This window comes from Taudactylus pleione, unplaced genomic scaffold (assembly GCF_031769625.1).
Source record: "Taudactylus pleione unplaced genomic scaffold, aTauple2 ptg000095l, whole genome shotgun sequence".
Lineage (NCBI taxonomy): Eukaryota > Metazoa > Chordata > Amphibia > Anura > Myobatrachidae > Taudactylus > Taudactylus pleione.
This window is the reverse complement of record NW_028284497.1, coordinates 6620604-6637856: the sequence shown is the minus strand read 5'-3', so window position 1 is coordinate 6637856 and position 17253 is coordinate 6620604. Positions and strand designations below refer to the sequence as shown.

Below are 17253 nucleotides of genomic sequence, written 5' to 3'. Positions count from 1 at the left end.
ACAGTAATTTGAGGTCCGCAGCACCGTACACACAGTAAAGGGTACACAGAACATTACATTACAATACAGTAACCCACTTATAAACAGAGCACAAGTAACAATTAGCAACACAATTCTCCATACACAATACAGCTGGGAAGGTGAAGGCTGTCATAGAAGTGCTAGAGAAGAAGGCTGTGAGACAGTGGGGAGGAGGACCCTGCTCCTAGGAGCTTACAATCTACAATCTAAAGCAAAGATACCACTTTTTATTCCACCCTTTTCTATATTGTGTTTGTCATATATGTTAAGTATACCGGTATTAGGACCACAGTGTGTTAGATATTGCTGCTGAAGGCGATACACCCACCCAGTGGGCGGTCACAGTCAGGTAATCTTTAGTTTGATCAGTACCGCTATTAGGTATTAGGATCACATTTGTATAGTTTCATATTTTAGTACACATATTGTCTATTGTATGGTTCAACATTTGTAATTTATTTCTGATGCATTGCTGCTTAATAATACTTTTATATATTTCGCTAGTCTTGCTTATTGCTTCTAGTAAGAGGTCCCTGACAGGGCATGTACTGTATATAGGTGTTTGTATTGTCCTTTTTTCAAGCTACATAGTGCTTGACAACCGAAGTTGCAATCTGTTTTTGCGACCACACCCTATCCAATTACAGTATTAGCGCAGCCTCCATCCCTTCTTTTTCATAAATCATAGTGTTGAAATAGATTTTAATTACATTTACAGTCTTTTAAGCATATCACTTTAGAAATATATATCTGTTCCTTCTTTAATAAAACATGGCTCTAAATAGAGGAAAGGTACAGAAATTTGGAAACTTTTATAACCAACTGAGACCAGAAAGAGCACAAGTCTCAGATGACAACTTCTGCAATCTATATCTAAGTTTAGAAAGATTAGAGATCACAGAGATTAAACAGTGGTGGGAGAGTAATACACTGAGCTGCTATATAGAACAAAAATGAAAAATGGAATGAGATATTAGATATATGTTCTATTAACCTGATGAAACTGATAATACATGATAGAGAAACATCTATCAACAAAATAGAAGCAGAAATAGATGCCATTAGGAAAAAAAATAAACTTCTTAAAGAATTGGAAGATTTCAAAAACCTGGAGGCCCTCACAAATAGTAAACTAAGGAAATTAGAGACGAGAGTGATAGAACAAAAGAAAAACATGTTTTTAATGGGTATAGATGACTATACAAGAAACACCTCAGAAATTGGAATGAAGAGAGAAGATTTGGGCCACAGAGTGGCAATGATTCAAAAAGACGCTTCACGCAGGACTCAGACAAATATCCATATCCTAGGAATTCTGAAACAGGTGTCAGAAGAATACCAGATACGTGCGAAACCTATATTATGGACAAAAAAGTTCTGCCCAGATGTCCATGATAATAGATGGAAAGTAATAGATTCAAAGAAGATGGAAAAGATTACCGTCTTAGTAGAATCATATCCTCGGAAAGGAAGAATAAAACATTCCTCAATAGAGATCACACAAAGAAAGAATAAACTAGGAGAAGTAAAAATTTACTGAGTAAACAAAAAAAGAATAAAAGAAAGGGAACAAAGAGACAACAGCAGTGCAAGGCATTTAAATTTAAGCAGCTACAAATTAAACGAGGCAGAAATTTTCATAAAAGGGCTAATATTTGCCCCAACTAATAATCTAAGAAAATTTGACACAGTGCTAGATTTCCACAAATGTATTCGAAAATTTTAAAAAAAATCAACAAGGAAAAGGAAGACACCACTGAGGAATGGATAGACAGAAAATTCACTAACCTTAAGGTTAAATCAACTACCCACAACAACTCAACTGACAATTCATCAGCACCTTTCAGAAGTTAGTTGAGGAAGATATCCAGAATATACCAGAGAAAGTAGGAAAAATAAAATGGGATATTACTACAAAAAATAAAAATAAACCCTAGAATTCCTGAGAAAAAAAATAAGAAATAATTATTAAACCAGCAGATAAAGGGGGTGGGATCATTATTATGAACAAAACAGCATATGAAGAAGAAGCATCAAGACAGTTGGGAAATGATGACGCATACTGACCATTAAACAATCATCCAACAAAAGAATATACTGGTTTAGTTATATCAGTTCTAAGAAAAGGTTTGGAGATAGGAATCCTTACAAAGAAGGAATATGACTTCCTCTACCCAAAGGATCCAATTATAAAAATATTATATTTACTGCCAAAGATCCTCAAGAACCTGTATAAACCCCCGGGTAGACCCATCATATTAGGGATTACCATAAATTTATCTGGTTATATTGATAAATTCCTTCAACCAATAGTAACAAAACAACAAAGGTATCTGAAAGACACCATCCATGTGCTAAAAATTCTGAAAGAGACACAATGGGAGGAAGATTTCCTAATAGCTATGTGTGACATTAAATCTCTATACACATCCATTAACCATGAAGTAAGATGCACATATGTGAAGAAGATGTTAGAGGTCACAGACCTCACTCCAAAGCAGATTGAATTTAATATGGAAGCAATCTCCTTTATCCTTAGACACAATTACTTCTAGTTCAATGACAAGTTCTACTTACAACAATGGAGAACAGCGATGGGGACCAAATGTGCACCCTCTTGCACAAATTTTTCCTTGCACAATGGGAACAGGAACAATTTGGACCAATGATCATCATACAGAGAACCTGAAATTATGGGCAAGATATATAGATGACATGATCATCAATCATATGTAAAGGCACTAGAGAAGATTTGGAGACCTTCATCCAAGAACTGAACAATAATTCAATTAATTTGGTATTTACCAGTGAGATCAGTGTAGACAAGAGTAATTTCCTGGACCTAACCATCTTTGTGGAGAATAATCAATTGGAGACTAAAACATTCATAAAACCAACCAACTGTAATAGTTATTTGGATGCTACCAGCAACCACTACAAAGTGTGGCTATCAAACATACCCGGAGGACAACTCAGAAGCATTGAAATAAATTCTTCTAGAGAAGTGATTCCCAAGCACAATGAAAAGAATTACTTAGCCAATTCATGGAAAAAAAAATAATGAAATTGAAAAGCTAAAGGAAGAAAAAAATAAGGTAAAAGACATTGATTAGAAAGAGCTTCTAGAGTTCAGAAATAAACTCATGAGAGATCAAACACATCATTTGTTCATATCAACCTACACAGCCCAAAGTGTTCTGCTAGAAAAGAGCGTAGAAAAACATTGGGCAAATCCTATTGGCCAATGTAGGACTACAGAAAATACTACTCCATCGACCAAAGGTAATACATAGCAGAGCCCCAACCATCAAATCATCTGTAGTAAGGGGCTGCATAATAGAAAATAATAATAAAAATCTACAACTGCAACTTGTCTCAACAAAATAAAAAAATTTTTGTTGTTCAGATGCAACATGTTTGCAAGAAAACCAGACATACAAATATCACACTAAAAGACCAGTGAAAAAGATAATATCTCACCAAAATAACAAGGAATTTAAGATACAGGATCAAATTACTTGCCATACTAGAGGTATCATCTACCTTCTGACATGCCCAGTATATAGGTATGACAAAAGCAAATTACACGTGAGAATTCAAGAACACCTATGTAGTATAAAAATCAGACGCGATAACCACAGCATACCAATACACTTCATGGAGAAACATGACAGTGATGCATCCAAATTAAAATTTGTAGGTATAAATCACTTCCTTAACCTGCAACTGATTGTCATTTCCCCCATCTAGGACAATCTAAATACATGTCCCCTATGAGCAAAATGTTATCATTATTCTCTAACTATATTGTACACACCAGCTAGCACATCTGAGTACATAGTTTCACTTCTCAACCCACTTATATCATGACACCATTATCGGTTTCCTCCAATTTGCTTCCATTAGTTGTACTTAAAGTAATACCATTATGGTAAAAATATTGATCCCTATCCATATATTGCTGTGTTTGTATATGGACTCTAAAGCCTTTCCCTTTAGGATATAACCTTTATATTTAATATTATCAACCATAACCATAAATTTAGAGTTTTTTCGAGTTTCATATTATATTCCCTTATCTATATATCTCAAGTACATTTATACATCCCAAATAACAAGTACTGATCCTAATCCATACATAACTGTCTGTCATATGGACTCTCTTACTCTTCTTTTAAGATGTAGCTCTATAGTTCTATATTCACATTTTAGATATTTTATCATATTTCCATGTTATACTCATCTTTTAATAAATTGAGTACAAGCTACTGTGAAAAGAAACACATATGCTGGATTAAAAGGTTCAAGCAGTACCTTTATTCTCAGGCAGGTAAACAGCATCAGGCAGCATATACTTCACAGTGTTGCAATTTTCAGTTCACAAGCAAGTTGCTAACACATCCATATGACTTCCTATTGTAGCCCCACTTCTCCTCAGCCTATCATCTGGGCGACTGATTCACCATTAGAAGCATTGTGGATTTGCACTGACACAACTATAAAGACAGATAACAGGTGCTGCTAATTAGCCTTGCTTTGTGGCTTACAACTTATCCCAGGAAAACCTGAACTGGATCTCATTACCATGATGTTTATTGCTCCATCTCTGCACAAACCTGCTGCTCCACATTAACCTCATGTGAAAGCATGCTGTCCCTGTCACACTACATTATTCTTTATCTGTTTTATGTCACACGTTACATATTAATTGTTACATGTTATCTTTTCAAGCCTTCTCCTTTTGACATATATCCATTAATATAAAACAATAATTTATTGGACTATTTCTAAACTTTTAAAACATTTTATCTCCATACAATTCCCATTTGGAGTGCCTATAGATCAGGGGTTCCCAACCACAGTCCTCAAGGCACACTAACAGTACAGGTTATAAGGATAGCTATACTTCAGCACAGGTGACTTAATTAGTAACTCGGTTATTTTAATTTAACCATCTGTGCTCAAGCATGGATATCACAAACCAGGACTGCTAGTGTGCCTTGAGGACCGAGATTGGGCATCACTGCTATAGATGGTCGACGGATCCGTGTGAGGGCAAAAGTGATGAGGATTCAGCCCCATGGCTCAGGGATAAAGACACTGGTACTGGACTGAAGCAATTGCTCGACAATACTTAAATAGCCTTATCCAGGAAAAATGCATCAATCATGGAGGCAATCGAGCCCAGAAGATCCATCAGCACTAAGGACGGACACATCAGGCATAGTCTGCTAGTAGACCCTCAATGCACCGCTCATATCCTGGGGAGGAAGACAGATAGGGCCAGGAAAGCTTGAAGGTACAGTGCACACCCAGCAAGCAGTACAGATACAAAACCTTTTGACAAAGCTGGCCAGTTATATAGGGATCTCCCACCACCCCCTGTAGAGATACACAAGATATACACAAGTACTGTGGACACCTGTGCAATCCTATTGCCTTTTACTGGACATCCCTTTTGTGTGGATCAGCATTTAAATAACAGAGAGTTGTTCTATGGCAGAATCTAGTATAAGTATAAATAATGAGTAAAATGCATATTGCATGTAATTTCTGTTCTGCAACCAGACCCTTACTTTTAGGGGATTTTTATATACAGTATACTTTGGATACAGTACTTTAAGCTGGACATTTGTAAATGCTTCATAGTGGGTTCAAAGAATAAATTCCCAAGACCACCCCCTCTACCTAAGTAGACACAATTTGACCATGGCTATTCTTTTTTTTTTGTTACACCATAGAAACTGACAAAATAAAGGCAAAAACAATGGGAGATATCAGATTAGTGTGGCATAAGCATAAGACTATTTTGGGAAAGTCATGCTTCTCTGTACTGTGACCCTCCTTAGCAAAGCTAGAGGCAGGGACATCCAATTGTCAAGCAGCTGAGCAATCATTTTATTCAAAGGTGTAAAATTGATGTAGTAAAGGCTTAGTATACATAAATCCCTAAGTATTTAAGCTTTATTTTGGCCTATTTGAAATAGGAGAGTAATAGGAGAGTAATAGGAGAGTAAACCTAAAAGTCGAGCCAGTAAGATAACCAGCAAAGGATTCAAATTTAGAAATACAAGTAAACAACAACATTTCATCAGCAAACAAATCAACCTGGCCCACCCAGATCCCATGGAACAAAGGGAAACTACATATCTCTATTGCTAATGGCTCCAATGGGATCACAACTAATGATGGTGACAGTAAACTGCCTTGCCAGGTGCCACTTTGTATGGCAAAGGGGTTGGAAAGATATCTTCTACAGGAAACTTGCAAAGTAAAATTTTAGTACAGGGTTTTAATAACAGCTATAAAGTAATCTGAAAGGCCAAAGCGATCAAGAGATTCAAAGAGGTGATTACTGGAGAACAGGCTGAATGCTTTTTTTGGCAACTATAAAGAAAATGGCATTAGGATCCAGGATTCCTGAAGACTGAAGCCACTAAATTGCCAAAAGCACCCTTCTAATGTTTACCAGGGAATGATGGCCCCATATGAAGCCCGTCTGGTTTCCATGAATTAAAGAGGGCAATAAAAGTTTCAAACCATCTGCCAGAATTTTCATCAGAAGCTTGTAGTCTGTATTAAGGCATGAGATATGTCTGCAGGTTTCAGGGTGTTCCAAAAATACTACAGGCATAGCAGGTCTATGTATTATATTTGTAACCCCCTTCAGTGTGTGGTCTGATACAAGGTGCACTTGGAGTGATACACCTCCCATTGCCCCAGACTAGCTCCCCAGGGTGTGGACAATATCTGAGAAAGAGGTCCATGCCATGTAGGCTTTATAACAGTACATTATGAAAACAGGTAACAGGTATAGACAGTAACAGTTCCTAATAAAATTATTTGGGCACATGAAATAAAATACACATTTTATTTCTCTCCTCCTGCACATGACTTTAAAGGACACGAATATGGGTACCCATGAGGCCACACCTCTTGGTGCAATGTTTCATGGGTGTGACTGTGTGTACCTCCCCATTTTTCGTTGTGCTGGGGGAAAGCCCAGAATTTCGGCAGCTGCTCCTCCCGGCACTAAATGGACAACACATGCGACTTTCAATTCAAGGTGCAAGTTATACAGAAACATGCATCAGTGAGATCTGTGCGTGCTTCTGTGTTAAAAAAAAACTATAAAAGTATTAATTAAAAGTGTAAAAATAGAAAAAAAATACATCCTAAAAGCAAAACCAGCACTGGGCTTTTCTTAGCCGCAAATGACGACTCAGCCACTGCATTTCCCATAGAAATGCATTGGCTGAATGTTCATTGGCTGAGAGAGGCGAGCCTCCACCTCTCTCAACCAATGAGCATTTCCCACCATTGACTTCAAATGTGGGAACCACTACTGTAGGTTACTAAAGAGTCCGATTCTGGTAGTGGATAATACGGGAGACCCCTACTCATTTTGTCCCCCGTATTTCCACAACCAGGACTGGCTCATTGAGCCTAGTGCTGGTTTATGAAAATACCGGGGAACCCTACATTTGTTCCCCCCTGTATTTTCACAATAAGGACTTGCTCGTAAATGTCCAGTGCTGGTTGTGCTTTTATTGGGGACCTCCATGATTTATTTTTCTTTGGATCTTTACATTTTTCTAAGTTTTTTCACACAGAAGCATGCACAGATCTCACAGGTTTATTTATTAGCAAGTTTTACGTAAGTAATATTGTGTGAGTTAAAAACTTGCACAATATTACATTGGTCAAGTTGTATGTTTGCCATGGGAAAACATCTGGATGCGAGTTTTGGTAGTGCTAGTTGTGGGAGTGTGAGAAACATGTGAATTTGCATGTGCTCGCACCCATTACAGAGGGTGAGTTCTGAAAAGTGCGAGTGACTCTGACCCTATTACATTTTACCCCTGGTGGGCAACAGAACACATAGGGCCTGATTCATAGGTGGATGCAATGCCGATGTTTGTACACTTTGTTGGGACTGCTCTATGGGCCTGATTCATTACGGATCACAACTGTAAATGCAATAGTGATTATGCACGCGGTCTCACTGCGATGATATGCTAATCCACTGCGATAGCTATGCCATCATAGCACAATATAAGGAAGCCCACCTTACCTTACACACATCCGTAATACATAGTAAGACTGTGAACCATCGGTAACATTGAGTACCATCAAAGCCTCATGCACACTTGCTCAAGTTCTGACCTTACTCAGGAATTGCTAACCTCGTCACACGCAGTGAGTACTCGAGCTGCGTAAAACATCTCAGTGGATAATTTATGCATGCCCCTGTAAAGTTCAAACGCACTGGCACGCCTGCATTTCATTGACCACCCCCCGTCACCACCCCCAAACTTTACTTCCTATCAATTGCTCTGTGATGGGTCTGCGTAGTGACTGCGATCACAGTTCTGACTGCAATGGCTGGTTTGCGCATGCACACTGCGATGCATATGTATGCGCAGAAAGCAACAATCAGCCGATTACGTGCATAATGGTAGTTGCGATCCTTGCTGAATCAGGCCCTATATTGGAAGAGCTGTCTCAGAGGGTAAGATTTGTCGCATAGTGACGTTAAAAACATGCTGGTATGCATGTGAATAGGGGCAGAATGTATGGTAAAATATTTGCGATGCATGATACAACCTGCCCATGTGCTTAGTGATCACTCACAATATCAGATTTACAGTCACAACGTGTGAATATCCCAAATGATTGTTTGCATTATAAGGCAGTCATACATGTGTACAGCTGACTACTTCCACATCATACAGGATTTTTATTTTCTAATATGTATTTTACCAATGGTTAAAATAAATATTTTTTTTATTATTACATCTGCAGCAATAAACAAAAATATAGTGAATATAATAAGGGAGCAATAAACACATATTTTAAGGTTTGGCAAAATCATGTCAGTCACCAAGTATTGTTCCTGGAAACAACGAAACCGTGGAGTCAATAACTGTGTCAACTAAAATCATATGGAATTCAGAATTCAAATGGTTAAATTAATCACAAGGATTTGCTTAGGTAAAAATCTTGCTAAATCTTGATAATTTTAATTTGTCTGAATTCCAAACTGATCAGTGGGCTTGGTGCATCTCATTTAATAATACGCATATTGCATAAAGTAATATTTTCTAGCTCCATTGTAACTGCATACAGTTATTTCTCTTTGCAGTCATCATCATTGTGGCACTGGTGTATAATATACAGGGGAGAGAGCATCAATTTCCTGCACATTGGTGTAGACATCTCCCCCTGAATCTAAACAGTAAACCAAAGATCCCACACTGGTTGAACGTCTTGGTGTAGGTGACGGTTTGCCTAAGGTTGGGCACAGATTGATTTCTGTATATAAATGTTGTTCTTTCTCCTGCTCAATCATTGGTATCTGCACTAGTGGAGACGTTTTCATTGATTTTCCTGAGTCACGGTTGTTAGAGCTCATCCACTAATAATAGAAAAACACAGCTTGTGAGAATCATTTACCCTCAATCTGTGATACAAACACATTGATACAATTTTAAGTATAGATTTTCAGGCTAGTCTGTGTAGCAAAAAGTCATCTTAAGCTGGGTACACACTGATAGATATATCAGCCGTTTCATTGTCGCTATATCTATAGTACTTCGGCATGTGTACACCCGATATGTCAGTGAATGATATCGTTCACAGACAATTCGGATCAGTTCTGCAGCACAGCAGATGGACGATCTTGTTAATTACTCGAACAAAAGATATATCATTCTGGTGTGTACCCAGCATATGTCACTGTAGTACATTCTAAGCAATCTAAGGCTGCATACACACATAAAGATTTTCTGTTCAACCATCCAACTAGTTGATTGGTTGGAATGAAAATCTGGTAATGTATGGGAGTATATGACAATCAGCAATCTGCTCCCAAATGTCAGAAAATGGACAAAAACTGTTGTTTGAACAAATTGTTTCGATCAAACATTTAACAAACTTGTCTGACGACCATTTTCATCTGTTTTCTGGCATTTAGGAGCAAATTGCTGATCATCAGTTACTCCCATACCTTACCAGATTTTCATTCCAATCAATCAACTATGGTTGGACAGAAAATCTTTACATATGTATGACCTTTAAGCTTATTATGCCTTTGAAAATATACTACAAACATGATTGTTAGTGTAGTGTAATCTATAAAAGAAAAAGTTTTACTTCAGTCAATATTAGACATAACAAGGTAAAAAAACAGTCATGCAGATTTTGTAGCAAGAAATATAGAATATTTCAGATTCATTTACTTCATTTTGATGCCTACATAACTACCCAAATCCGGAGTCTCAGGGCCTCATTTATTAAAGAGTTTTATCATTCAGTGATAATACCCGTTGAGTATGATAATAGTGCTCCAGCCAATAAGCTCCCATCTGTTTGAAAAATGACAGTTTGGAGCTGATTGGCTGGAGCACCATTTATCATACACTACAACTTTTACCACTCATTGGGGGGAATTCAATTCAGCGCGATGATGAATAGCCACGGAGGGAGCTCCAGCAGCTATTCAATTCAACGCGCTGTTTGGGCGGGCAAAAGATTTATACTCGCACCCCCCTGGGGATGCGAGGAGAAATCCGACAAAAGTGCCGGGCAAGCAGCTGTTTGCCGGCTTAGCGCGACGCTAACACCCACGCACCCGGCACTTTAGTCAGAGAATGCCGGTTACTGCGCCTTAACACCCAGGTTAAGTTGCCAGAACCGGCATTCTCTGACTTACCTGCTTCCCGACAAGGCACACAGCGCATTAAATTGAATAGCTGCTGGATTTGAATTCCCCCCATTGTGAATGATAAAACTTGTTGATAAGTGAGGCCCTAAGTTTCCTTCAATAATAATAAATTCCTGCTAACCAAAACAGAGCAGTGTTACTGGAGTTCTAACATCTCGTAATGTGTAATAGGCTCTAACTAAAGTAGAGCAATAATAGTTGTAACATCTCTAACTTCACTATAAACATGTGTGATAGGCTGGAACCAAAGTAGAGCAATAATATTTGTAACATCTCTAACTTCACTATAAACATAATGTGTAATAGGCTGGAACCAAAATAGAGCAATAATAGTTGTAACATCTCTAACTTCACTATTAACATAATGTGTGATAGGCTGGTACTTCTCCAGAGCTGCCCCTTCTCGTTTCTAATTGTCAGCATATTTCTGATAGTGGAGCAGAGCAGAACATTGTATCTTCATTATTTTATTCTAAATTTTGCTTGTCCATACAGTATGTGTCAGACAGAATCACTTGGCTGTTATCAGAAGATTTTTTTTCACCCCAGTAGCTTTGTATAAAAATACTGTAAGTAAAATGCTACGTTATAAGAATAATTCAGTAACTTACCAGGGATCCTTTCAGACCTTTCCTTTTCTTTCCTAATAAAAGATCACATAACTGTTTATACAATGTTTTCAAGTACAAGATTATCAAGTGGAAACTGAAGGGTTCAGTGCATATATATAACATATAGGGAGATACAGAGAGAGGCAGATACTGTAATTGGAGAGAGACAAAGGGGTAAATTACTAAGAATCGTGTTTGGTTGAGTTTTGCCATTTTTAAACTGGATTTGACTCGCTGAAACTCGGGTGATTTTAGGCGAAACACTCAAATTTACATAGTCCTGGTTCCGAAAAATACGGGGGAAAAAACAAGTAGGGTTCCTCAATATTTTAGAAACCAGCACTGGGCTGCTGAGCGAGTCCTGGTTTTAAAAATAGGGCGGGAAATTGCGTGGGGTTCCCTGCACTGGGCTCGAATCTGACTGGGGTTTAATGCCACAGCCAGGGGACCTTTTTAACTGGGTCTCCCCGGAAAAAGCATTATCACCCCAAGCTGGTCAGCCCAAGCAGGAGATCTCAGTGGAGATGGGGACCCCCCAATAAAGGGGTCCCCCCTCTCCTGAGTACCCCAGGCTTAAGCTGAAGCCCGGGGCTCTTCCCCGCACCCCTGGACTGTGGGTGCGGGGGTAATAGTGGTGAAAATAGAGTAAAACAACGAGACCGTGGAATCAATAACTGTGTCAACTAAAATAATATGGAATTCAGAATTCTAATGGTTAAAGCAATCATAAGGATTTGCTCAGGTACAAATCTTGCTAAAGATTATTTTCATTTGTCTGAATTCCAAACTAAAATGTTATTGCACACACCTTCCACACTCACATATACCTACCTACCGCCAGCTGGTCGATACTTTCCTGGTCTCTGTTCCATCCACGGATCTTGGCAAAATAACAAACCATCACCCACACCAGAACGGACTGTAGTGATGTATGTGTGACCACATACATTGCTACCCAGCTATTGACTGCACATCCCACGTGGAATCTGTCAGTAGCTGGAGCTGCCAGCCAATCAGCGGCCGATCTACAGGGTCCCCTGGCTGCGGCATTACACCCCGGCCGGATTTAAGCCCAGTGCTAGTTTTGATAATAGGGGGACCCTTACGCTATTTTTCCTCCTATTTTTAAAACCAGGACAAGCCAGGACAAGCTCAGCAGCCCAGTACTGGTTCCTATAATACGGGGGAACCCTACTCGTTTTTTTCCCATATTTATAGAAACCAGGACTGGCTGAGCAGCCCAGGGCTGTGTTGTTTTTTTTTAGGGGGGGGGGGTGCTACGTCTTTTTTTTAATTTTTATTAAAACTATCTGTTAAGGTAGAAAAACACTCAGACCACTCTGTATATTTTTCATCCAAACCCGCAGCTCAGGAGGTGTTCTATTTAAAACTTCTATATAGGTCCAAGTTTGCTACAATTACATCCGTGATTGTAATCACGATTCTTGGTAAATTCCCAAGTTGTATACCTTTCAGTGAAGTACTTTCAAGTTTGGCCGATAGTGAGTTTAATTGGGTTTGCAATCTCACCCGAATTTTTCAGTGGAAATATAGAAAACTCTCCCAAACTCACCTGAGTTTGTCTTTAGTAAATTTGCGAGTTGAAAAACATGTCTAAACTCACCAGAGATTGCAATCTCGACCAAACATGATTCTCAGTAAATTTACTAGAGAGAGAGAGAGAGAGAGAGAGACAGAGACAGAGAGAGAGAGACTAATGGATCAAATAAAATATGTGTACAGTATAATGCTATAGAGGGTTGTGCAATAACACCTCTGACATTTCAGAAGCCAGATACAATTGTTTCTTTGATTATTATGTTATGAATCAACAAGGCATTTAGTAACTTTAAACAGCGTTGATAATAAAAAGGAATACTATTGTGTGGGAGAGGTACAGTATAAAGAAGATAAGATGAGCAGACATTCAGCAGAGAAAAGCATTTATTGGGGAGAATTTACGGGCCGCTGCTTCCCGGCGGATTGCAGGTGAATATTTTAAACGGCACCCGGAGTCAGTGTAAAGCCCAGCGTACTTTATACCCCCCCTCGGGCTGCCATTTAAAATATGCACCTGCAACCCACCTGGAAGCATCGGCTTACAGAATCGCTGCTTTGTAGATTCTCCCCATAGTCAATAAAAACCCCCACCTCAATTTAATGTATCTCATTACAATAATCTTGCTGCACAAATGAAATATTGCTTCTGCACTGCTCAGTTAAACCAGGGGGTTCAGATGGACCTACTCGTTACTCCATTAGGAACACCTTCACTCTTGCCCAACTCTTCTCCTTTGCTGAATAAAACTCCTGTCCACCACCTATGTCCAGATCACACATCAGCTGTTCTGTGACTTGTAGTTCCACAATAACATTAACTTTTTCTTTTTACCATTACCCTGGCATTGATCAATTCAGGGGTACCCGAGTGCTTTCTAACACAGGGATAAATTGCTGTGGGGAAGTTTCCACATGTTTTTACCCATGGAATTGCACCCTGTGCAGATTTCACTTACAAGAAAATAAATTTAGAACCATGCAAATCAACATCACAGAGCTTCTTTTGTGACACATTATACACATGTACCAAATTTATGGAAAAAATATGTATATGAGAGTCAAAATTGTGGTGTTTAGAGGGGTGCAAATGTTTGAACATGCGAATGGGAGGAGTTGGTCTGACTAGGTTGTGCTTTGCTAAGTTTTTATTAAGAGCACAAATGCAGCTAGTTTTGCACCAAATTTTTTAAATAATATTCATATTGTTGGATGTGCCTTTTTAAAATAAATAAAATTAAGCTAATGAAGGGAGTAATCCTAAAGTGGTAGTAGGTTCTACTTGATTCTGCAATTAATGTACAATATACATGCAAACTTGCAAAAGTATACACATCCCTCTCTTACTGGGACAGGTCCAAGGTCTGGGGAGTAGGCACAAAATAATCAGAAGCGTATTGATATTAGGTTGTGATACTTACATTGTTGCACAGTGTGCATCTATAGACTTTTTATTTTAGTTTGTGGAAGACTCTTCCAAGAAAGGAAGTTATTTGTGCACCCTGAAATGTGCTGGGCAGACCATATAGGGGCACCAGTGCAAAACCAAGGGATGTTGTGGTATGCCATCCATTGCTTCTCATTAATGAGGTGCGTTTCAGAGGACATCTGTCATTGATGAATGCCTTATTTTTCTGCAAATATATTTCTCACAAACTGATTAATAGACTTACCCTTCCTGATACAGCATGACCTAAGCAGGAGAATGGTCATTAAGGCACACATTGACACAAAGACTAGGCTGCCGCCAATGGAGTAATATATCCATGTTGGTGTCAGATCTAAAAAATAAATGTACCCTAGTTGTAAGCTGATATACAAATAATAATGATAATAATTAATTACTCATTTCTATTCTGCTTGTGCCACTTATTTAGCTTTTTTGTACAGAAGTGACACAGTGAATATAAAGACAAATCCAACATGCACATAATAATGATAATAATAATAATAATAATAATAATAATAATAATAATAATAATAATAATAATAAGTAGTAGTAGTACAGTAGTAGTGGTACAGTAGTAGCATTAGTAAAGTATTAATATTATTATTATTAGTAGTACATTAGTAGTAGCAGTGCTACAGTAGTAGTAGTAACAGTAGTAGTAGTAGTGGGAGTAGTATTTGTACAACAGTAGTAGTAGTAGTAGTAGTACAGTAGTAGTAGTAGTAGTAGTAGTACTACAGTAGTAGTAGTAGTGTAGTAGTAGTACAGTAGTAGTAGTAGTAAAGTAATAGTAGTAGAGTAGTAGTACAGTAGTAGTAGTAGTACAGTAGTAGTAGATGTAGTAGAAGTAAAGTACTAGTAGTAGAAGTAGTAGTAGTAGAACAGTTGTAGTAGTAGTAGTAGTAGTAGTAGTGGGAGTAGTATTTGTACAACAGTAGTAGTAGTAGTAGTAGTACAGCAGTAGTAGTAGTAGTAGTACTACAGTAGTAGTAGTAGTGTAGTAGTAGTACAGTAGTAGTAGTAGTAGAGTAGTAGTACAGTAGTAGTAGTAGTACAGTAGTAGTAGATGTAGTAGAAGTAAAGTACTAGTAGTAGAAGTAGTAGTAGTAGAACAGTTGTAGTAGTAGTACAGTAGTACAGTAGTAGTAGTACAGTAGTAGTAGTAGTAGTAGTAAAGTAATAGTAGTAAATTAGTAGTAGTACAGTAGTAGTAGATGTAGTAGAAGTAAAGTACTAGTAGTAGAAGTAGTAGTAGTAGAACAGTTGTAGTAGTAGTACAGTAGTACAGTAGTAGTAGTACAGTAGTAGTAGTAGTAGTAGTAGTAGTAGTAGTAGTAGTAGTAAAGTAATAGTAGTAAATTAGTAGTAGTACAGTAGTAGTAGTGGATGTAGTAGTATTATAGTACTAGTAGTAGAAGTAGTAGTAGTAGAACAGTTGTAGTAGTAGTAGTACTACAGTGGTACAGTAGTAGTAGTATTGGGAGTAGTAGTAGTACAGTAGTAGTAGTACAGTAGTAGTAGTAGTAGTAGTAGTGGATGTAGTAGTAGTACAGTACTAGTAGTAGTAGAAGTTGTAAAGAAGTAGTAGTACAGTAGTAGTAGTACTACAGTGGTACAGTAGTAGCAGTAGTACAGTAGTAGTACTATTGGGAGTAGTAGTAGTCATAGTACAGCAGTAGTAGTAGTAGTAGTAGTAGTAGTAGTAGTAGTAGTACAGTAGTAGTAGTAGTATTAGTAGAGATGAGTGAACCAACTTATGCTTTGGTTTTATTTCCAAACTAGACTTAGTATTGGTATTGTCAAAACCTCAGCATTATTTTTTGTTTCTCTATTAGTATGGATATAATTAAGATTCATTTTTAGTTTATTCTATAATGACTACTGTGTTTCAAAATATCAGCAATGGCAAAGGCTGCAGCTTGTTGTCTGGTTAGCTGAAAATGTTAGTCATTAAATAAGCATCTCTGCTTGATTTGTCTGAGTCCCAATAAAATCACTACCAGTAGCAGCCATGACAACTCCACTAGACATGTGGTGTGTGTCCCTCAATTATCAAAAAGGAAGATTATAATTTTAATTCTAATTTTGAACAGTGTACTAAAATTCAGGCTCATAGTGGGTGTATATATGAAAAAAGAGCAAAAGAGATTAATACTCAGCAGACTAGCAAAACCCCAGATTGATCAGTCATTTAAAATGAACACAAAGTTCATTCATTGGAGTACTCTCTTGCTAGGTGGTCACTGTCCCATTACATGCATGTACTTGTAATCCACAATGGGCAAATATAACAAAATTAGCATCTAATGCTGGTCTTTTTTAATTCCAGAGAACAATAGCTTCAACTTTCTAATTATGGAGCACATTAAACAGAGTTCCACTTTATTAGCACAGATATCTTTAGCACTCAATAGTATCTGTATCTCAGTGCCAAGTGCATGTTTAGTAACAGGAAAAAGGGTGGAAAATTACCACTGTGGGGCACACTATACAATACTAACAGCTAAAATGTAACTCTTTGTTAATAAATAAACTCATCACAGACAAACATACATAGAACAAAAAGGAGAAGCAATTGGATGTATGGACCTCTGAGTAAATTATCCTAAATTAACAAATATATGTAGGTGAGAGAGTCTTGTATGCCTTATACTTTGGGATATTTAAAATCATATACACTGTATACTAGACCTGGGTGGGAAAGGAAGGGTAAAAATATGTGATGTAATTATGGGGTAGATTAGTGAAACAAAATTACAAACATTTGATAAACTCTACCAATGCCACTAATGTAATAATTAGACAGGAAACCCACTAAAATAACAAAAACTTGTTTCTATATTGTGCAGATATACAAAGATTTGACAAAAGCACATATACAATTAATT

The 17253-nt window shown here is 37.7% G+C and overlaps 1 protein-coding gene across 1 annotated transcript in view; it reads right to left on the bottom strand.

Moving 5' to 3' along the window:
• Nucleotides 1-9071: 9071 nt before the first annotated feature.
• LOC148526546 (uncharacterized) overlaps nt 9072-17253 on the bottom strand; it is a 63001-nt gene continuing 54819 nt past the window's right edge. Inside the window, exons 8-10 of the mRNA XM_088470170.1 lie at nt 14589-14696; nt 11359-11390; nt 9072-9439 (exon numbers count right to left, since the gene is read on the bottom strand). Of these exons, the coding sequence (XP_088326296.1) occupies nt 9173-9439; nt 11359-11390; nt 14589-14696 (407 nt within the window). The 3' untranslated portion in view covers nt 9072-9172. The remainder of the gene's footprint in view (nt 9440-11358; nt 11391-14588; nt 14697-17253) is intronic.